At 40.0% G+C, this 23,457-nt stretch overlaps 1 protein-coding gene across 1 annotated transcript in view; it reads left to right on the top strand.

The window, feature by feature from the left end:
- The window catches only part of LOC128694264 (leucine-rich repeat-containing protein 57), a 124,655-nt gene that overhangs the window by 43,396 nt on the left and 57,802 nt on the right, over window positions 1–23,457 (top strand). Inside the window, exon 2 of the mRNA XM_070081298.1 lies at window positions 2,306–2,438. Coding sequence (XP_069937399.1) covers window positions 2,306–2,438 — 133 coding nt within the window. The remainder of the gene's footprint in view (window positions 1–2,305; window positions 2,439–23,457) is intronic.

Below are 23,457 nucleotides of genomic sequence, written 5' to 3'. Positions count from 1 at the left end.
ACCAAATAAAACGAGAAAACAACCATAAAAACCATACAAAAATACACTGCTAAGGGGAGGCTAATGGCTGAGAAGTGAACTCCGTTATTTATGGTCCGATTTCTTTCATTTTTGGTGTACTTTAAGAAGCATCTTTTTATCATACATTGCCCAAGTTTCAATAAGATAGCCCAACAAACAACTGAGATCCAATTCCCTAGATCAAGAGCAAGAGCCCCCTTACCAGTGTCAATTAACCTCTCTTGAGGCCCCCTCGCATCTGGAAATTTTGCTCGCGTCTGGAAGCAAAAAATCGACCGAGCAGCTGCTCATATCTGGAAAAACTCGTACGTGGATTCACTCGTAAGTAGAAGTTCCACTGTATAAAGTAATGTATTGACTCCTTTTCAACAGCCTAATCAAAGAAATATAGAATAGAAAAAATAAATACATATACACCTACCATCCGACTTACGACTGAGTTCGGTTCCGAGAAACCGGTAGTAAGTCAAAATGGTCGTAAGTCGAACTTTACTACTGAATATCAACATCACATTTTTGTAATGACTTTATTTTATTTTTTTTATTTTGGTATTTCATGTTTTACTTTACTTTTTATGCTGTTAGTACTGTATTTTATACTGTAAGGTTTAGGATAAACACTGTGTACAACACAAATAGTTGTTTATTTCTGAGAAATTTGGCATAAAAAACACGGTCGTAAGTCGAGTGGTCGTAAGTCGAGCAGGTCGTAAGTCGGATGGTAGGTGTATACAGTAAATGATTTATACACTTGGTTAGCCCTTGAACTGTCCAAACATAGATCTACGTTTGCTTGCATAGTACTCTGAACATAGATCTATGTTTTTTTTTACATTCTTATGGAGAAAATCAAGGTCGGGACGCTACACACGCAAACGTAGATCTACGTTTGGACAGTTTAAGGGTTAATTCAAATAATTGCCCTCAGTAATTACTGTTACTGAACAAATTGCACTTTGAGCCTGGCTGACAGGTGGAACATATTAGGGAGCACTGATGAGGAAAAGCAGAAAGGGACAGACTGTTGGTATCACACTCAATTCACACAATGAGGTCTGTGGTTTGAGCCCCGGTATGGTGGAAACTTTGGGGCATGTTTCTGTAAGACATCTGCTGTCCCCTGTTCACCTAGCAGTAAGTAGGTACCTGAGTGTTAGCCAACTGATGTAGGTTACATCCTGAGGACAAAATTAATCTAATTTACCTGAAATGCTCTGTTTAGCAAGGGGTTTTCCATATATTATGTCATTTGTGACAGCTAGGTTTGTATAAATTGTATCATGTTCTTGTAGAAATAAGGATTATTATTATTATTATTATTATTATTATGAAGATTGAGTCACTTATGCAACATATGAGAATCTTTATTGAGGAAACATTTCGCCACACAGTGGCTTCATCAGTTCAGTACAGATCAGAAGGGTGTAAGTAGAAGAGGAGTTTGAGGTAATCAGTCCCTCAGCCTGGAATTGATGTGTTCGGTCCATTAGTCTTGTAGAAAGATGGACTGAACACATCGACTCCAGAATGAGGGACTGATTACCTCAAACTCCTCTTCTCCTTACACCCTTCTGATCTGTATTGAACTGATGAAACCACTGTGTGGTGAAACGTTTCCTGAATAAAGATTCCCATATGTTGCATAAGTGACTCAATCTTCAACTTGTCGGTTTTTTAAACCATTTATCACATTATTATTATGGGAGAGTCCTATAGTGGTTCTTCAAGCCTTCCACAGAGAGTAGTTTTCAGTTCTGAACGTTTTGTTCTTTTATATATAGCTAATTTTAAAGGTTAGAGAGAGGGGATAAAGGAGGTTTTATGTGCGAGGGGCTTAGCCATACAGCAAGCGTGTGTGAGTATGTTAGATAGTAGTGAATGGAGGCAAGTGGTTTTTATGACTTGATGTCTTGTTGGAGTGTGGCCAAGGTAACATTTATGAAGGGATTCAGGGAACCTGTTAGCCAGACTTAAGTTTTGGAGGTGGGAAGTATAGTGTCTACACTCTGAAGGAGAGGTGGGGATATCTTGTTTTGAACTGAAGCATTGGCATGCCTCTGGCAAGACAATGATGGAGTGATATTGAAAGTGTTTCTTCCTTTTTTGGCTCACCCTACCTTGGTGGGAGATGGCTGGTGGGTTAAAAAATGACAAACTTTAACCCACAAAGTACCAATAGTCTATACTGACACAGCAGTACAGTAATTTTTTTTAAGTCCAGGTAATTAACTATAATATATATTAATTATTAAAGATATTGGCTAATTACAGTATAACTTCACAGGTACCAGATTTGTCGAGCATAAGCAAGGTTGTCCGAACTCTAGATCTTTCTCAGAACAAGTTAAGTGTGTTGCCACCAACTGTGTGTGATCTCTCCAATCTCAAACACCTCAATTTAAATGGAAACAAAATTAGTAAGTTATTCATGTTCTGTACTGTAGTTATAGTTTTGCCTTGTGCAGTGAAATTTCAGTATTGATGTCATCATACAACACAGTACAGCCTCTCCTCACTTAGTGACTTGTTTACCGTCGCCTTGAACTTACGATGGGCTCTCTAACTAGTATTTATACCTAAATAATGTAGTATATTAGAGCTGATTTCCTCTATTCTGTTTATTTCATTATACAGTACACTACTGTATAAACATTTAAAAATATACCAGAAATGTTATGAATGGTGCAAAGGTGACATTAGAAAATATCAAAGATGGTTTTGACACAAACCCACTACCATTATAGTATGCTCCTCACTTAGTGACGAATTCGTTTAAAGATGTAATCTTAGGAACGGAACTCCGTCATTAAGTGAGGAGAGGCCATACAGTACAATACAGTACAAATCTTCATTTTCAAATTACTGTATACATACAAAACATAAAATAATCTGAAGATTCAAATTATATTTTGCATGTACTTAACATCTTCATAGTTGTATTTTTTTTAAGAGTTTAATACACGGTATTGATAGGGACTGAAAAATAAATACAAGTGACAAGATAATTCAGTATGAGTAGTACCAGGATGTAGTTACTTAAATTATAATATGGAACACAATAATGAAATGCTGTATACTGAAAGTTCTCTGATTATTTTTGCAGACATGGATAAAAGAAGTAAAGACAATGATAGTAGTATGTAAAATTATAACTACAACAGCCATGTCTTAATGAAGGTATTGCAATATACAGTAGGGCCCCACTTATACGGCAGGTTAGATTCCAGGCCGTGGTCTTTGCTGTGAATCAGTAAAGAATATGGTTTTTATAATTCTGTATTCATTTTGCATGATGGTAGGATTGCTGGTGTCTTTTTTCTGTCTCATAAACATGTTACTTCTACTTACACTTAGGACACAATACACATGCATGTACATGTTTAAATATACACGCTTATCTGAGTTTTCTTTGATTTTATCTTAATAGTTCTTGTTCTTATTACTTTTCCTTTCATATCCAGGGGGAAATGGTATAAAAATCTTTTGTCTGTAAGCCATGTGTGTTGTAAAAGTCAAATGAAATGCCGGGAGCAATGGGCTAGTAACCCCTTTTCCCGTATAGCTTACTAAAAAGAAAAAGAAGAAAACCGTCAGAGTGGGATGTTTAAATGTGCATGGATGTAGTGTAAATGATAAGAAAGAGATGATTGTGGATGTTATGAATGAAAAGAAGCTGGATGTCCTTGCTTTAAGTGAAACATAGCTGAAGGGAGTAGGAGAGTTTCAGTGGGGAGAAATAAATAGGATTAAGTCAGGGGTTTCTAATAGAGTTAGAGCTAAGGAGGGAGTAGCAGTAATGTTGAAGGATAAGTTATGGCAGGAAAAGAGGAAATGTAAATGTATAAATTCAAGGATTATGTGGAGTAAAATAAGGGTTGAATGTGATAAGGGGGTTATAGGAAGTGTGTATGCACCTGGAGAAGAGAGAAGTGTAGAGGAGAGAGAGAGAGAGAGAGAGAGAGAGAGAGAGAGAGAGATTTTGGGAAATGTTGAGTGAGTGCGTAGGGAGTTTTGAACCAAGTGAGAGAGTGCTTATGGTTGGGGATCTCAATGCTGAAGTAGGTAAAAATGCTGTGGAGGGAGTAGTAGGTAAATTTGGGGTGCCAGGGGTAAATGAAAATGGGGAGCCTCTCATTGAACTGTTTGTAGAAAGAGGTTTGGTAATAAGTAATACATATTTTATGAAAAAGAGGACAAATAAGTATACAAGGCATGATATAGCATGTAATGAAAGTAGTTTGTCAGATTATGTATTGGTGGATAAAAGATTGAAGGGTAGGCTTCAGGATGTGCATGTTTATAGAGAGACAACGGATATATCGGATCATTAGTTGTAGCTACAGGTAGAGTAAGAGGTACACAGGACAAAATCAAATTAGGAACAGCAGGTAAGAGAGAGGTAAAAGTTTATAAAATAAGGGAGAAGAAAGTTGGGGTGAGATATAAACAACTGTTGGCAGAAAGGTGAGCTAGTGCATGTATGGGTAGTGGGGGGGGGGTTGTTGAAGAGGGCTGGGATAGTTTTAAAAATGCAGTGTTAGAATGTGGGGCATAAGTTTGTGGGTATAGGAGGGTGGATGCAGGAGGAAAGAGGAGTGATTGGTGGAATGATGAGGTAAAGGGGGCAATAAAAGAGAAAAAGGTAGCTTATGAGAGGCTTTTACAAAGCAGAAGTGATATAAGAAGGGCAGGGTATATGGAAAGTAAACAAAGGGTGAAGAGAGTGGTGAGAGAGTACAAAAAGAGAGCAAATGATAGAGTGGGAGGGGCACTGTCAGCAAATTTTGCTGAGAATGAGAAAAAATCAAACACAAAGTGGGAGTTATCACAGTTGCTCTTTGCTGATGACACTGTGCTTTTGGGAGATTTTGAAGAGAAGTTGGAGAGCTTGGTGGAGGAGTTTGGTAAGGTATGTAAAAGAAGAAAATTGAAAGTGAATATAGGAAAGAGTAAGGTGATGAGGGTAAAAAAATTAGGTAATGAAAGATTGGATATCAGATTGGAGGGAGAGAGTATGGAGGAGGTGAAAGTATTAGATATTTAGGACTGGATGTGTCAGCAGATGGGTCTGTGAATGATGAGGTGAATCCTAGAATTGATGAGGGGAAAAAAGGTGAGTGGTGCACTGAGGAGTCTGTGGAGACAACTTTGTCCATGGAAGCAAAGAGGGAAATGTATGGGTGGTGAATGTTGCAACAAGGAGAAGGCTGGAGGCAGTGGAGATGTCGTGTTTGAGGTGTTTGAGGGCAATGTGTGTGTGCATATAATGGAGAGAATTCGTAGTTTAGAAATTAGGAGGAGGTGCAGGATTACCAAATCTATTTTCCAGAGGGCTGAGGAGGGGTTGTTGAGGTGGTTTGGACATGTAGAGAGGAAGAATCAAAATAGAATGACTTTGAGAGTGTATAAATCTGTAGTGGAGAGAAAGCAGGGTAGGGGTTGGCCTTGAAAACGTTGGAGGGAGGGGTAAAGAAGTTTGTGAGTGCGAGGGGCTTGGACTTCCAGCAAGCATGAGTGTGTTAGATAGGAGCAAATAGACAAATGGTTTTTAAGACCTGATGTGCTGTTGGAGTGTGAACAGGGTAACATTTATGAAGGGATTCAGGGAAACCGGAAGGCTGGACTTGAGTCCTAGAGATAGGAAGTACAGTGGTCCCTCGTTTATCATATTTAATCCGTTCCTGGAGGAGCTACTATTATCGAAATCTACAATTTTCGAATGAATTTTCCCCATAAGAAATAATGTAAATACAATTAATCCGTTCCTGACACCCAGAAGTATTAAAACCAAAAATTTTTTTTACGTGAAATATAGATGTAGTACATAAACAATACAATGGGAAATGCTGAATGAAACATTAACAGAATAACACTTACCTTTATTGGAGATTCTTCTTAGTGTATGGGAGACTGGAGGAGGAGAGAGATTGGATTATTTACAGTTTGGAAGGGGAATCCCCTTCCAGCAACACCTCAGGTACCAATTGCTTTTCTGGGGTTGCTTCTCTTCTCTGTTTCTTAATGCCACTAGGACCAGCTTGAGAGTCACTGGAGTTGTGTCTCGCAAAATAACTGTCCAGAGAGCTCCGTTTCTGGCGTTTCTTTAACACTTCCCTAAAATGGCCCAAGACTTTGTCACTGTACATGTTGCCAACATGGCTTGCAACAGCCTTGTCAGGGTGATGTTTCTCCATAAATCTTTCCATCTTACCCCACATTGCAAAAATCTCTTTAATTTCTGAAGAAGGCACCATCTTCCATCTCTCTTCGTCCTCCTCTGCAGCAAGATGCTGAGCTGCGATCTGTTGCTCTTCCTGCTGATGCTCTTGCAGCTCCTCAGTGGTGAGTTCTTCATTGTGGTCTTCGACCAACTCTTCCACATGCTTCAAACTCACATCCAACCCCATGGAACTCCCCAGTGCCACAATAGATTTAACAACAGACATAGGCTCATCAGGGTCAGTCCCAAACCCTTCAAAATCCCTCTTGTTGACACAGTCTGGCCGCAGTTTTCTCCAAGCAGAGTTCAAAGTCCTGGTAGTCACTCCCTCCCAAGCCATAACTATAAGGCTTATGCAATGGAGGATGCTGAAGTGTTCTCTCCAAAAATCTCTTAGGGTCAAGTGAGTGTCTGAGGTCACATTCAAGCACTTTTGAAACATTGCTTTGGTGTAGAGTTTTTTTAAAGTTTGCAATGGCCTGCTGGTTCATGGGCTGGAGAAGAGGAGTGGTATTCGGCGGCAAGAACTTCACTGTGATGAACCCAAACTCCTCGAAAATTAGGTCATCCAAGTTTGGAGGATGAGCAGGTGCTTTGTCCATTACTAGGAGGCACTTGAGATACAATTTCTTTCCCAGGAGGTAATTCTTCACACTAGGGCCAAACACTTCATTGAACCACTCGACGAAAATTTCCCTCGTGACCCATGCCTTACTATTAGATTTCCAAAACACACACAATTTACTCTTCATAACATTGTTTTTCCTGAACGCTCTGGGATTTTCAGAATGGTACACTAGTAACGGCTTCACTTTGAAATCCCCACCAGCATTAGCACAGAATATGAGCGTCAGCCTGTCTTTCATAGTCTTGTGTCCTGGCAGTGCCTTTTCCTCCTGTGTAATGTAGGTCCTCTTTGGCATTTTCTTCCAAAAGAGGCCTGTTTTGTCACAATTGAACACTTGTTCAAGTTTCAGTCCTTCAGCCTCTATGTACTCCTTGAATTCATGCACATATTTTTCAGCCGCTTTGTGGTCTGAACTGGCAGCCTCACCATGCCTTACCACACTGTGTATGCCACTACGGTTCTTAAATCTCTCAAACCAACCTTTGCAGGCCTTAAATTCACTCACATCACCACTATTTGCAGGCAATTTCTTTACCAGATCGTCATGCAACTGCCTAGCCTTTTCACAAATAATCGACGTCATAATACTATCTCCTGCTAATTGTTTCTCATTTATCCACACCAATAATAACTTCTCAACCTCTTCAAGTGCTGGTGATCTCATTTTTATCAGCATATTTACCCCCTTTGCAAAAACAGCATCCTTGATTTCCTTTTTCTTGGCCATGATGGAACATATGGTTGTGTAGGACTTGTTGTACATCCTGGCCAGTTTTGTTGCACTTAAGCCACTTTCATATTGTTCAATGATGTTTTTCTTAAATTCAGTCGTATTTCTCACCTTCTTTACCAAAGGCTTGGCACTAGGAGCTTTCTTTGGAGCCATGGTAGCTTATTTAGCACTTGCAAGTACTAAAATGAGTGGAATACTATGAAATATTTCGTAGGGGCACGTGAGGGGACCTTTGCTCACTGGTAAACAATGCCAGACTGGCTGGGTAGGGAGGCTGCCCCAGCTCACACTGTGCGTACGCGTCCCAGACGACCTACTATTCGCGAGTCAACCTACGATTAGCGAGCCCATGTTTATACGAAAATATCGCATTGATTTCCGAAATCTACGACTCTCGAGAAATACGATTATCGAGGGACCACTGTATACAGTGCCTGCACTCTGAAGGAGTGCTTTGAATTTTGGACCTTGTCCTGGGATACACATGTATCATACACGTCCGCCCGCTCGAGGAACGCTGTCAGTCTGGCTCTGTCACTGCTTTGGTGAACATTCATCCGAAACATTTCGCAATTTTTGTGCCTGTTTATTGATTGTGACTGTGAAATAAGACACCATAGGCTCAAAGAAAGTTCCTAGTGCTAGCCCTTTGGTAAAGAAATTGAGAAACATGATAGAATTAACCCTTTGACTGTTTCAGTCGTATATATACGTCATATGAGCCACCATATTAGTATGCATAAATTCTAGTGGCCTCAAATCAAGCAGGAGAAAGCTGGTAGGCCTACATGTGAGAGAAAAACAGTATAGAATGGGTCAAATAACTAGAGAACAGTCAAAAAATTGCTCGTCAGCACTTACCAGCCTGATAAGAAGGTCAGAAAAATTGTATTATGAAAATAGATTACTTAACATCAAAGGTGATATGAAAAAAACCTGGAAAACTCTATCTGAAATTCTTGGAACTAAAAAGTTATCCAAAAACAAAACAATCAAACTAACAAAATCAGATGAACCCCTACTCACTCCAACCGAAACAGCAAACAGACTTAATGTTTTCTTCTCCACCATAGGAAAAAATCTAGCAAACAAAATACCAAGCGCAAACACCCATCCATCAGACTGCCTCATAGGTACCTACCCAAATACGCTATTCCTAGCTCCAACCAACCCCATTGAAGTTACGCTCATCATAAACACCCTTAAAAACAAGGGAGGAGACATAAACAACTTGCCTGCTTTTATGTACAAAAAAACTTCTCAAGTATTGTCACCAATTATTGCAATGCTCTTTAACAAATCCATTGAATCATCTACCTTCCCAACAATCCTCAAAATAGCGAGGGTCACTCCGATCCATAAAGGAGGTGACCAAGCTGACTTGAATAACTATAGACCAATATCTAACTTACCACTGCTCTCTAAAATCTTTGAAAAATTAATTCATAGACGGATCTATTCCTACCTTGCTTCACACAACATATTAAACCCTTGTCAGTTTGGATTCAGGAATAATAAAAGCACAAATGATGCTATCATACATATGCTAAAACTAATATATACCACACTTGAAAAGAAAGATGTCCCGCTGGGCATTTTCATTGTTTTACGTAAAGCTTTCAATATAGTTGACCATGAACTGCTGTACTCCAAATTAATGCACTATGGTATCAGAGGCCACTCCCTCAACTACCTAAAGTCATACTTTAGTAACAGAACTCAATATGTGTATGCAAATGATGCAAACTCTTCCACCCAACCAATCACAGTAGGAGTCCCACAAGGAAGTGTCCTTGGACCACTCCTCTTTCTCATCTACATCAATGATCTACCGAATGCATCACAGCTACTCAAACCCATATTATTTGCAGATGACACTACATATGTCTTTTCCCACCCAAACACAGTCATACTAGCAAACACAATTAATGCTGAATTACAGAAAATATCTGCCTGGATGATGACAAACAAACTTACCCTGAACACTGATAAAACCTATTTCATTCAGTTTGGAAACAAAGCTGCAAATGATCCAATTAACATAACGATAAATGGATCATCAGTCACAAGACTCACAGAGGGAAAATTCCTAGGTATCCACCTTGACAGTAGCCTTAAGTTCCGAACACACATACAACAAATCACCAAGAAAATCTCCAAGACTGTAGGCGTACTATCAAAGATAAGGTACTACGTTCCACAATCAGCTCTCCTGGCACTGTACCATTCACTCATATATCCTTATCTTACATATGGAATTTATGCATGGGAATCAACAACATCCAATCACCTAAAACCCCTAATAACCCACCAAAAGGCAGCAGTAAGAATGATAAATTCCCACTCCCACCAGCACACTTCACCAATTTTCAAAAGTCTGAATCTGCTCACCATTAAGAACATCCATACTTATTCATGTGCCTACTACATACACAGAACAATACACACAAATATAAACCCCCACTCAAACTTCTCCTCACCAACCTAAACAGGATACATGACCACAACACAAGACACAGATCTCTTGTTGATATACCTCATGTCCATATCACACTGTAAAAACTCTATGCACGTAAAGGGCCCCAAAATGTGGAATTCATTACCAGAAGATATTAAAGTAACCCAGTCTGAAAATCAATTTAAGACTCTTCTCAAAAGCCACTTAATCACCCTAGACTAAATGCTAATTACTCAGTACACAAATACTCACCTATGTACTCCCACATCATAACTGAAACAATCACTTTGAACCTTTTATGCATTGTTGACAGGAATATAATTGAATCATTGTTTTCACAAAAAGTATTTTCGAATATAAATATATCTTTGTATTATACAAATTTTGATTCATTTATAATTAATATTCTACTGTACAACTATGAAATAATTACTATCCTACTGTGCAACTATGATATACTCCTTAGTGTTAAGTAGACTGTAAGCCAGTAATGTTAGGTTGGCCCATAATGTCTAGGCATAATAGAGGCTCTCTTTGCATTGCAACCCACTATTGTAAATACAAAATCTCAATGTACTGTTTACAAAGACATAAAATAAATAAATAAATAAAATAAATAAAATGGGTCTGCGTGGTGGGTGTGTGCACTACGAAAAAAATCGGGGACTCATTGGTGCATTGTGGGAGCTCCATTCCAGTAGTCCTTGTTCACCATGCCTCCCGGTAAGAAGTACCTCACTCGCCGGCGGATTGGAGGTCTTTTGTTCCCAAATGATATTTCTAACAGTGATGGAAGGGCCAGCAAAAGTGAATTTCATGGTTTTGGAGAAGGTGTGACTGAAAGTGTACCCAGGATAACGTAATTAGTGATGAAAATCCAGATGATGCACAACCTTCCACCTCTGGTGCTGGGCCGTCTCATTCACGTTCACCTGTAACTTGAGTTTACCTGGAGAGAGTTCCGGGGGTCAACGCCTCCATGGCCCGGTCTGTGACTAGGCCTCATGGTGGATCAGAACCTGATCAACCAGGCTGTTGCTGCTGGCTGCATGCAATCCAACGTACGAGCCACAGCCCGGCTGGTCGGGTACCGACTTTAGGTGCTTGTCCAGTGCCTGCTTGAAGACAGCCAGGGGTCTATTGGTAATCCCCCTTATGTATGCTGGGAGGCAGTTGAACAGTCTCGGGCCCCTGACACTTATTGTATTGTCTCTTAACGTGCTAGTGACACCCCTGCTTTTCATTGGGGGGATGTTGCATCATCTGCCGAGTCTTTTGCTTTCATTGTGAGTGATTTTCGTGTGCAAGTTCCTATAGGATTTTCTAGGTGTATATAATCATGTATCTCTCCCGCCTGCATTCCAGGGAGTACAGGTTCAGGAACTTCAAGCGCTCCCAGTAACAACTGTGCTACTCCAGCAGATTCACTGACACAAGAGGAGGTATAAAAAAGACCTGGAAAACACTTTCCCAGATTCTGGGGACCCACAAACTGAAAAAAACCAAGAATATTGTTCTAACTAAACCTCATGAAACACCACTGCATCCCACTGATACAGCTGACAAGATAAACGACTTCTTCTCAAACATAGGATCTAATCTCACCAGTAAAATCCCATGCACCAATGCCTGTGCCTGGGACTACCTAGATGGGAATTTCCCAAATTCCTTCTATCTTGTACCAACTGAGCCCATGGAAGTCACCGTGATCATAAAGTCACTTAAAAGTAACTCGGGGAATCTGTCTCACATTCCACCATTATTGTACAAGCGAGCGGCCCATGTCCTTTCGCATGCTATTACATTACTTTTTAACAAGTCACTAGAAACTAGCACTTTCCCGACACTACTCAAGACAGCAAGGGTTATACCAATACAGTGGACCCCCGCATAACGATTTTAATCCGTGCAAGAGGGCTCATTGTTATGCGAAATAATCGGTATGCGAATGAATTTTCCCCATAAGAAATAATGGAAATCAAATTAATCCGTGCAAGACACCCAAAAGTATGAAAAAAAAAATTTTACCACATGAAATATACATTTTCCTACACACAAAGGGAAGGATACATGCACAGTAGTAGAGTAATACATGCACAGTATATATTGTGCATGTACTAGTCTACTAAATGAAGAATAAATGACACTTACCTTTATTGAAGATGCAGCAATGACTGATGAGACACTGTGTCCTGGGAGTGCCTTTTCCTCCTGAGTGCTGTAGGTCCTGTTTGGCATTTTCTTCCAGAACAGGCCTTATCACACTGTGTATGCCACTACGATTCTTAAATCTCTCAAACCAACCTTTGCTGGCTTTAAATTCACCAATATGAGCACTAGTTCCAGGCATTTTTCCCTGTTCACCTGGGTGTTAGTCGACTTGTGTGGGTTGCATCCTGGGAGACAAGATTAAGGACCCCAATGGAAATAAGTTAGACAGTCTTCGATGACACTGACTTTTTTGGGTTATCCTGGGTGGCAAATCCTCTGGGGTTAATTGTTTCTTGGTATTCTCAATAAGCCACACCAACAACGGTGCTACAGCAGCAGCAGCAGCTGACGGTGGTACAGCAGCAACAGACAATGCTACAGCAGCAGCAGACGATGCTACAGCAGCAGCAGACGATGTTACAGCAGCAACAGACGATGTTACAGCAGCAGCAGACGATGCTACAGCAGCAGCAGCAGCAGACGATGCTACAGCAGCAGCAGACGATGCTACAGCAGCAACAGACGATGCTACAGCAGCAACAGACGATGTTACAGCAGCAGCAGACGATGCTACAGCAGCAGCAGCAGCAGACGATGCTACAGCAGCAGCAGCAGCAGACGATGCTACAGCAGCAGCAGACGATGCTACAGCAGCAGCAGACGATGCTACAGCAGCAACAGACGATGTTACAGCAGCAGCAGACGATGCTACAGCAGCAGCAGCAGCTGACAGTGCTACAGCAGCAGCAGACGATGCTACACCAGCAGCAGATGATGCTACAGCAGCAGCAGACGATGCTACAGCAGCAGCAGCAGCTGACAGTACAGCAGCAGCAGCAGCTGTACCACCAATTGTAGCGATGGTTGATTGGGGTTTATTATACAACCTGGCCAGCTCGGAGACACGCTCTCCACTTTCATACTTATCAATGATCTTTTTCTTCATCTCTATTGTAATTCTCACCCTTATTGCTGTAGGGTTGGCACTAGAAGCTTTCTTGGGGCCCATGGTCACTGATTTTCCAGAAAAAGCACCGAAAACACTGTAATAATACGAAATATTCCGATTGTATGCTTGGATGTTACCGCGGAGGCTGGCTGGTAAACAATGCCACTGGCGGCACATGTGAGGCTGGCTGAGGGCGCACATGGGACGCGTCTCGGACGAAAATCGGTGAGCGGGTTTTTAAGCAGTATGCGAGGCAAAATTTTTGCGATTAAAGCAAGCGGTATGTGGATTAATCGTTATGTGATGCCAATGGTATGCGGGGGTCCACTGTACATAAAGGTGGTGACCCTACAGACGTAAACAACTATAGGCCAATATCAAACTTTCCATTGCTATCCAAAATCTTCGAGAAACTCATGCACAGGAGACTATACAGTGGACCCCCGCATAACGATATTAATCCGTGCATGAGAGCTCATTGTTATGCGAAATTATCGTTATGCGGATGAATTTTCCCCATAAGAAATAATGGAAATCAAATTAATCCGTGCAAGACACCCCCAAAGTATGAAAAAAAAATTATTTTACCACATGAAATATTAATTTTAATACACACAAACTGAAAAAGGCATGCACAATTACATGACACTTACCTTTATTGAAGATCTGGTGATGATTGATGGGATGGGAGGAGGAGAGAGTCTTAATGTTTAGAAGGGGAATCCCCTTCCATTAAGACTTGAGGTGTCAAGTCCTTTTCTGGGGTTACTTCCCTTCTTCTTTTAATGCCACTAGGACCAGCTTCAGAGTCACTGGACTTCTGTCGCACAACATATCTGTCCATAGTGGCTTGTACCTCTCGTTCCTTTATGACTTCCCTAAAGTGTTTCACAACATTGTCAGTGTAATAGTCACCAGCACGGCTTGCAATAGCTGTGTGAGGGTGATTTTCATCCATAAAGGTTTGCACTTTCAGCCACATTGCACAGATTTCCTTAATCTTTGTAGTAGACAACTTCAATTTCTCTCTCCCCTCCTCCGAACCAGTTTCCTCAGGTCTGGCCTCTTGCTGTTGAAGTTGATCTATCAGCTCATCAGTGGTTAGTTCTTCATTGTCCTCCTCCACCAACTCTTCCACATCATCCCCACTAACCTCCAACCCCAAGGACTTCCCCAATGCCACAATTGATTCCTCAACTGGCATACTCCTCTCAGGGTTAGCCTCATATCCTTCAAAATCCCTTTTGTCTACACATTCTGGCCACAGTTTCTTCCAAGCAGAGTTCAAGGTCCTCTTAGTCACTTCCTCCCAAGCCTTACCTATAAGGTTTACACAACTGAGGATATTAAAGTGATCTCTCCAAAACTCTCTTAGAGTCAGTTGAGTTTCTGAGGTCACTACAAAGCACCTTTCAAACAGAGCTTTTGTGTACAGTTTTTTGAAGTTTGCAATAACCTGCTGGTCCATGGGCTGCAGGAGAGGAGTGGTATTAGGAGGCAAAAACTTCACCTTAATGAACTTCATGTCTCCATAAAGTCGCTCTGCCACGTCTGTAGGATGACCAGGGGCATTGTCTAACACCAGGAGGCACTTAAGGTCTAATTTCTTTTCAGTTAGGTAATCTTTCACATTGGGGGCAAATGCATGGTGTAACCAGTCATAGAAAAAGTCCCTAGTGACCCATGCCTTACTGTTTGCCCTCCACAGCACACACAAATTAGCCTTGAGGATATTCTTTTGTCTGAACGCTCTGGGAGTTTCTGAGTGATACACTAATAAAGGCTTCACTTTGCAATCACCAGTAGCATTGGAACACATCAACAGAGTAAGCCTGTCTTTCATAGGCTTATGTCCTGGGAGTGCCTTTTCCTCCTCAGTAATGTAGGTCCTGCTTGGCATTTTCTTCCAAAACAGGCCTGTTTCATCACAATTGAACACTTGTTCAGGTTTCAGTCCTTCACTTTCTATGTACTCCTTGAATTCCTGCACATATTTTTCAGCTGCTTTGTGGTCCGAACTGGCAGCCTCACCTTGCCTTATCACACTATGTATGCCACTATGCTTCTTAAATCTCTCAAACCAACCTTTGCTGGCCTTAAATTCACTCACATCATCACTAGTTGCAGGCATTTTTTTAATTAAATCCTGATGCAACTTCCTAGCCTTTTCACTTATGATCACTTGAGAGATGCTATCTCCTGCTATCTGTTTTTCATTTATCCACACCAATAAGAGTCTTTCAATATCTTCCATCACTTGCGATCTCTGTTTCGAAAACACAGTTGAACCTTTGGCAAGAACAGCTTCCTTGATTGCCTTTTTGTTGCCCAAAATAGTAGCGATGGTTGACTGGGGTTTATTATACAACCTGGCCAGCTCGGAGACACGCATTCCACTTTCATACTTATCAATAATCTCTTTCTTCATCTCTAAAGTAATTCTCACCCTTATTGCTGTAGGGTTGGCACTAGAAGCTTTCTCGGGGCCCATGGTCACTTATTTTGCAGATTAAATCACCAAAAACACTGTAATAATACGAAATGTTCCGATTGTATGCTTGGATGTTACCGCGGAGGCTGGCTGGTAAACAATGCCACCACCGGAACATGTGAGGCTGGCTAAGGCCGCACATTAGACGCGTCTCGGACGAACAGCGTTGAGCGGGTTTTTTAGCGGTATGCGAGGCAAAATCTTAGCGATAAAATGTATCGGTATGCGGATTTAACGTTACGTAAGGCCAACGGTATGCGGGGGTCCACTGTACAGTGGACCCCCGCATAGCGACCTTAATCCGTGCAAGAGGGCTGGCTGTTATGCGAAATGTTCGGTATGCGAATGAATTTTCCCCATAAGAAATAATGGAAATCAAATTAATCCGTGCAAGACACCCAAAAGTATGAAAAAAAAAAATTTTACCACATGAAATGTTAATTTTAATACACACAAACTGAAAAAGGCATGCACAATTACATGACACTTACTTTTATTGAAGATCTGGTGATGATTGATGGGATGGGAGGAGGGGAGAGAGAGTGTTAGTGTTTAGAAGGGGAATCCCCTTCCATTAAGACTTGAGGTGTCGAGTCCTTTTCTGGGGTTACTTCCCTTCTTCTTTTAATGCCACTAGGACCAGCTTCAGAGTCACTGGACTTCTTTCGCACAACATATCTGTCCATAGTGGCCTGTACCTCTCGTTCCTTTATGACTTCCCTAAAGTGTTTCACAACATTGTCAGTGTACAGGTTGCCAACACGGCTTGCAATAGCTGTGTGAGGGTGATTTTTATCAAAAAAGGTTTGCACTTCAAGCCATTTTGCACACATTTCCTTAACCCTTTGACTGTTTCAGGCCCCTCTCTGAAACTGTCATTCTATGTTGCTCAATTTTTGAAAAAAAAAAAAATTATTTTTTCTTATGAAATGATAGAGAATCTTTTCCCGATGGTAATGACACCAAAAGTTCGAAATTTGGTCGAAAACTCGTGGAATTATGCTCCCGCGAAGTTAGCGGTCTCGGCGACATATGCGTATCAGCGATTTCGCCGACTTTGAGCCCAATTTTCAGCCAATTCCATTGTTCCAGTTGACCAAACTCATAGCTATTTCTTTAGAACTCCATTTTATCTATCAGCTGAGTACAAGAAACCTCCCATTTACTAATTTGGACTACCCAATATGGTGGTCAGAAATTGGCAATTTGGCCAATTTCACACAAACTAAAAAAGATGCCAATTTCAAAATAGGGTCCAGAATAAACAAGGTAGACATTCGGGGCACTAAAATAACATATGCTCTGTTCATTAGTCACATCTCTAGGCCCCTCTTATATTATTATTGCTTTCTATTTTGATTTTTTATTCATACAAAAAAATACAAAATTTACTGTTATGCAGACGACTGCATTATTGTAAAAATGGTATAAATAATATCAGTGCACTAGTGAAAGAATATTAGACTCCCCAGTTGACGTGTATTGGACGTGTGGTGTGATTTATGTACTCTTGAACATTGGTAAAAATCGAACATTTTCGCTACTTTGAGCTCAGTTTCAAGGTCGTTTTCATTGTAAAAGTAATGAAAATCATCTCTATTTCTGTAATATGTTTTCCATTTTATCTCCTAAGACCATGAAAACGCGAATACAACGATAAATACTATACGAAAATACACCTCAAAGTCGGCGTTTTATTCCAAAAAAACGATCAGAGTTTTTTTTTTCTCATTACGCAATGTGTGCTGCAGGATTTTTTTTATGTGGTGCACACTGACCACACAGACCCATTCTCTCACATGTGGGCCTACCAGCTTTCTCCCACTTGATTTGAAGCCGCTAGAATTATTGAGTATATATACGTCAGAAACATTGGCTCGTAAGACGTATTTATACGTCGAAAACAGTCAAAGGGTTAATCTTTGTAGTAGGCAATTCCTTCAATTTCTCTCTCCCCTCCTTTGAACCAGTTTCCTCAGGTCTGGCCTCTTGCTGTTGAAGTTGATCTATCAGCTCATCAGTGGTTAGTTCTTCATTGTCGTCCTCCACCAACTCTTCCACATCCTCCCCACTAACCTCCAACCCCAAGGACTTCCCCAATGCCACAATTGATTCCTCAACTGGCATACTCCTCTCAGGGTTAGCCTCAAACCCTTCAAAATCCCTTTTGTCTACACATTCTGGCCACAGTTTCTTCCAAGCAGAGTTCAAGGTCTTCTTAGTCACTCCCTCCCAAGCCTTACCTATAAGGTTTATACAATTGAGGATATTAAAGTGATCTCTCCAAAAGTCTCTTAGAGTCAGTTGAGTTTCTGAGGTCACTACAAAGCACCTTTCAAACAGAGCTTTTGTGTACAGTTTTTTGAAGTTTGCAATAACCTGCTGGTCCATGGGCTGCAGGAGAGGAGTGGTATTAGGAGGCAAAAACTTGATGTTAATGAATTTCATGTCCCCATAAAGTCGCTCTGCCACGTCTGTAGGATGACCAGGGGCATTGTCTAACACCAGGAGGCACTTAAGTTCTAATTTCTTTTCAGTTAGGTAATCTTTCACATTGGGGGCAAATGCATGGTGTAACCAGTCATAGAAAAAGTCCCTAGTGACCCATGCCTTACTGTTTGCCCTCCACAGCACACACAAATTTTCCTTGAGGACATTCTTTTGCCTGAACGGTCTGGGAGTTTCAGAGTGATACACTAATAAAGGCTTCACTTTGCAATCACCAGTAGCATTGGAACACATCAACAAAGTTAGCCTGTCTTTCATAGGCTTATGTCCTGGGAGTGCCTTTTCCTCCTGAGTAATGTAGGTCCTGCTTGGCATTTGCTTCCAAAACAGGCCTGTTTCATCACAATTAAACACTTGTTCAGGTTTGAGTCCTTCAGTTTCTATGCACTCCTTGAATTCCTGCACATATTTTTCAGCCACTTTGTGGTCCGAACTGGCAGCCTCACCATGCCTTATCACACTATGTATGCCACTACGCTTCTTAAATCTCTCAAACCAACCTTTGCTGGCCTTAAATTCACTCACATCATCACTAGTTGCAGGCCTTTTTTTAATTAAATCCTCATGCAACTTCCTAGCCTTTTCGCTTATGATCGCTTGAGAAACGCTATCTCCTGCTAGCTGTTTTTCATTTATCCACACCAATAAGAGTCTCTCAACATCTTCCATCACTTGCGATCTCTGTTTCGAAAACACAGTTAAACCTTTGGCAAGATCAGCTTCCTTGATTGCCTTTCTGTTGCCCACAATAGTAGAGATGGTTGATTTGGGTTTCTTGTACAACCTGACCAGGTCGGTGATACGCACTCCACTTTCATACTTATCAATGATCTCTTTCTTCATCTCTATTGGAATTCTAACCCTTATTGCTGTAGGGTTGGAACTAGAAGCTTTCTCGGGGCCCATGGTCACTTATTTTCCAGATAAAGCACCGAAAACACTGTAATAATACGAAATATTCCGATTGTATGCTTGGATGTTACCGCCGAGGCTGGCTGGTAAACAATGCCACCGGCGGAACATATGAGGCTGGCTCAGGCCGCACATTGGACGCGTCTCGGACGAAGGGCGCTGAGCGGGTTTTTGGGCGGTATGCGAGGCAAAATTTTAGCGATCAAAGCGTCCGGTATGCGGATTGTACGTTATGCAAGGCGTCCCGTATGCGGGGGTCTACTGTATTCATTTGTAATGTCACGAAACATACTCAACCCCTGCCAATTTGGATTCAGGTAAAATAAAAGCACTAATGATGAGAGAGTGGGTGAGATGTTATCAACAAATTTTGTTGAAAATAAGAAAAAGTTTTGGAGTGAGATTAACAAGTTAAGGAAGCCTAGAGAACAAATGGATTTGTCAGTTAAAAATAGGGGAGGAGAGTTATTAAATGGAGAGTTAGAGGTATTGGGAAGATGGAGGGAATATTTGGTTTTACAATTAAAAGTACATACCTTGAAATTGAGCTCAAAGTAGCAGAAATGTTCGATTTTTACCAAAGTTCAAAAGTAAACAAATCATGCTATGCATCCAATACATGTCAACTGGTGAGTCTAATATTCTTTCACAAGTGCGCTGATATTATTTATACCATTTCTACACTAATGCAGTAGTCTGCATAACAATAAATCTTCTATTTTTTTGTGAGAATAAAAATTCAAAGTGGATAGAAAAAGAATGTAAGAGGAGCCTGGGGACGTGACTAATGAACAGAGGAAATGTTATTTTAGTGCCAGGAATGTCTTTCTTGTTTATTCTGGACCCTATTTGGAAATTGACATCTTTTGAAATTTGTGTGAGATTGTCAAAATTACTAAATTCTGACCACTGTATTGGATAGTTGAAATCGGTAAATGGGTGGTTTCTTGTACTCATTCGATAGAAAAAATGGAGTTCTAGCGAAATAGTTATGATTTTTGTCGACTAGTACACTGGAATTAGCCGAAAATAGGGGTCAAAGTGGGCAAAATTGCCAATGCGTAAACATCGTCGCGACCGCTAACTTCGCGAGAGCATAATTCTGTAAGTTTTCCACCAAATTTCATGCTTTTGGTGTCATTATGATAGGGGAAAGGTTCTCTATCTTTTCATCAGATTTTTTTTTTTTTTTTTTTTTTTTTTTGAAATTTGGGGGACCCTGAGAACAAGTCTCAGAGAGGGCCTGTGGAACCTGAAAGGGTTAAGTATATTCTAACCTAACCACTCTGTAATCTAGCAAAATCACTAATCCGGCACCCTATAGGTCCTGATGGTGCCGGATTAGTGATGGTCAACCTGTGCCACTATAGTCGTCCACATTTCCTTCTTTGTCTCCTTGGATAGTATTGTGTGTCTCCACAGATACCTCAGTACACTACCCACATTTTTTCCTTCATTCCTTTGGGTTACATTCTCTTTCATAAACCCATCCTCTGACAAGTCTTCTCCCAAATATCTGAAAACATTGACTTCTTCCATACTCCCCCCCAATTTGATATCCAATTTTTCCTTATCTAAAATCGTTTGATGCCTTCATTACCTTACTCTTATCTATGTTCACTTTTAACTCTTTTCCTTTACACACACTCCCAAACTCATCCACTAACCTTTACAACTTCTCTTCAGAATCTCTCAAAAGCACAGTATTATTAGTAAATAGTAACTGTGTCAACTCCCATATAGTATTTAAATCTGCATAATTTAATCCCACCCCTCTCCCCAACACCCTAGCATTTACTACTTTTACAACCCTTTTACGAAGCAAGCACTGGAAAGCTGTGTCGTTGCTTTTAATCCTTTGAGGGTCCGTGCTGTAGATCTACGGCTATACGTTGAGGGTCCAAACCGTAGATCTACGCCATGAGCTCAGCTCACTCTGATAAGCTGTGAGCGGTAAATTTGGGCCTAGATATGAGAGAATACATCTATGTGGTATGTGCGCACCACATAAAACAAATCCTGCAGCTCACAGTGCATAATGAGATAAAAAAAAAACTGAGACTGTAATTTTTGATAAACCCTTCAGGGTCCAGAGGCCAAATTTCAAAGTGTGCACCAGGGTCCAAGAATTTTCCAAAAAAAATTTTGTTATTTTTTTCTTATGAAATGGTAGAGAATCTTTTTCTGAAGGTAATCAAACAAAAAGTACGAAATTTGATGGAAAATTGACGAAATTATGCTCTCGCAAATTTTGATGTGTCAGCGATATTTACGAATTGGCAATTTTGCTGACTTTGATTCCCATTTTAGGCCAATTACATTATTCCAGTCGACCAAATTCTTAGCTATTTCACTAGTATTACTTCTGTTCTATTGATTGAGCACAAGAAATCGCCAAGTCAACTGTTTCAACTACAAAATAAAGTGACTGGAAATTGGTAATTTGGCCAATTTAACACAGTTCAAAATATTCCAGTTTCAAAATAGGGTCCAGAATAAACAATGTAGGTATTCTTGGCACTAAACTAACATTTTCTTTGTTCATTAGTTATGTTTTGAGGCTTTACAAATGAATCCCATTTTGATTTTTTATTCACATAATGAATTTTTATTCAAACCAAAAAATAGAAGATTTACTGTTATGCAATATTGTAATAATTGTATAAATATCATCACCACATTTGTGAATGTATATTAGATCCACCAGCTGGCGTGTATTAGACGTGTGAGGTCGTTTGTTTACTTTTGAACAACGGCAAAAATTTAACATTTCCTCTACTTTGAGCTCAGTTTCAAGCCATTTCCAGTGCTAAAACCAATCAAAATCATCTCTTTTTCTGTAATATGTCTTCCATTCTATCAAATGAGACCAAGAAATCGCAAGTACATACAACTATAAAAAACATACGAAAAAACACTGCAAAGTCGCTGTTTTAACAAAAAATCACGGTCTCAGTTTTTTTTCTCTCATTATTCACTGTGTGCTGCAGGATTTGTTTTATGTGGTGCACACATACCACACAAATGTATTCTCTCATATCTAGGCCCAAATTTACTACTCACAGCTTATCAGATTGAGCTGAGCTCATGGTGTAGATCTACGGTTTGGACCCTGAACATAAAGCCGTAGATCTACGACACGGACCCTGAAAGGGTTAAAAAAGTGACTTTGCAGTGTTTTTTCGTATGTTTTTTATAGTTGTATTTGCGATTTCTTGGTCTCATTTGATAGAATGGAAGATATATTACAGAAATAGAGATGATTTTGATTGGTTTTAATAATGGAAATGGGTTGAAACTGAGCATAAAATAGCAAAGATGTTAAATTTTTGCTGATGTTCAAGAGTAAACAAATGATCCCACACATCTAATACACACCAGCTGGTGGGTCTAATATATGTTCACAAACGTGGTGATATTATTTATACAATTACTACAGTATTGCATAACAGTAAATCTTCTATTGTTTGGTTTGAATAAAAATTCATTATGTGAATAAAAAATCAAAATGGAATTCATTGGTAAAGCCTGAAAATGTAACTAATGAACAGAGGAAATGTTAGTTTAGTTCCAGGAATGCCTGCATTGTTTATTCTGGACCCTCTTTTGAAATTAGAATATTTTGAACTTTGCATTAAATTGGCCAAATTACCAATTTCCAATCACTTTATTTTGTAGTTAAAACAGTTGACTTGGCGATTTCTTGTGCTCAATCTATAGAGTAGAAGTAATAGTAGTGAAATAGCTAAGAATTTGGTTGACTGGAGTAATATAATTGGCCTAAAATGGGGGTCAAATTCGGCAAAATTGCTGATGCGTAAATATCGCCGACACGTCAAAATTCGTGAGAGCATAATTTTGTAAATTTTCCATCAAATTTCATACTTTTTGTTTTATTACCTTCAGAAAAAGATTCTCTACCATTTCATAAGAAAAAATAACAGAATTATTTTTTGAAAATTCTTGGACCCTGGTGCACACTTTGAAATTTGGCCTCTGGACCCTGAAAGGGTTAATGCCATTTCCTTTGTGTACCTTCAAGTATTGAAGCTAATTTTTCTAATGAATGAGGTTCAATAGGTATTTTATTTATGGTGTTTGATTATATGATTGCATTATTCATGTAATATACGTATATACAAAATAAGTTGGGCACATATTTGGAAAGCATATAAGCTACGTACATGTATATCTGAATGCCATTGTACCATACAGAACTCAGTTTTATAGCTAAATACAGCATAATGGAGTTTTTTGAGCTACTTAGTATACCTGGAGAGGGTTTTAGGGGTCAATTCCCCCACAACTCAGTCTGAAATAAGGCCT

This window comes from Cherax quadricarinatus, chromosome 6, assembly GCF_038502225.1.
Source record: "Cherax quadricarinatus isolate ZL_2023a chromosome 6, ASM3850222v1, whole genome shotgun sequence".
Lineage (NCBI taxonomy): Eukaryota > Metazoa > Arthropoda > Malacostraca > Decapoda > Parastacidae > Cherax > Cherax quadricarinatus.
The sequence above is the reverse complement of the archived record's forward strand: the minus strand, read 5'-3'. Positions and strand labels throughout refer to the sequence as shown.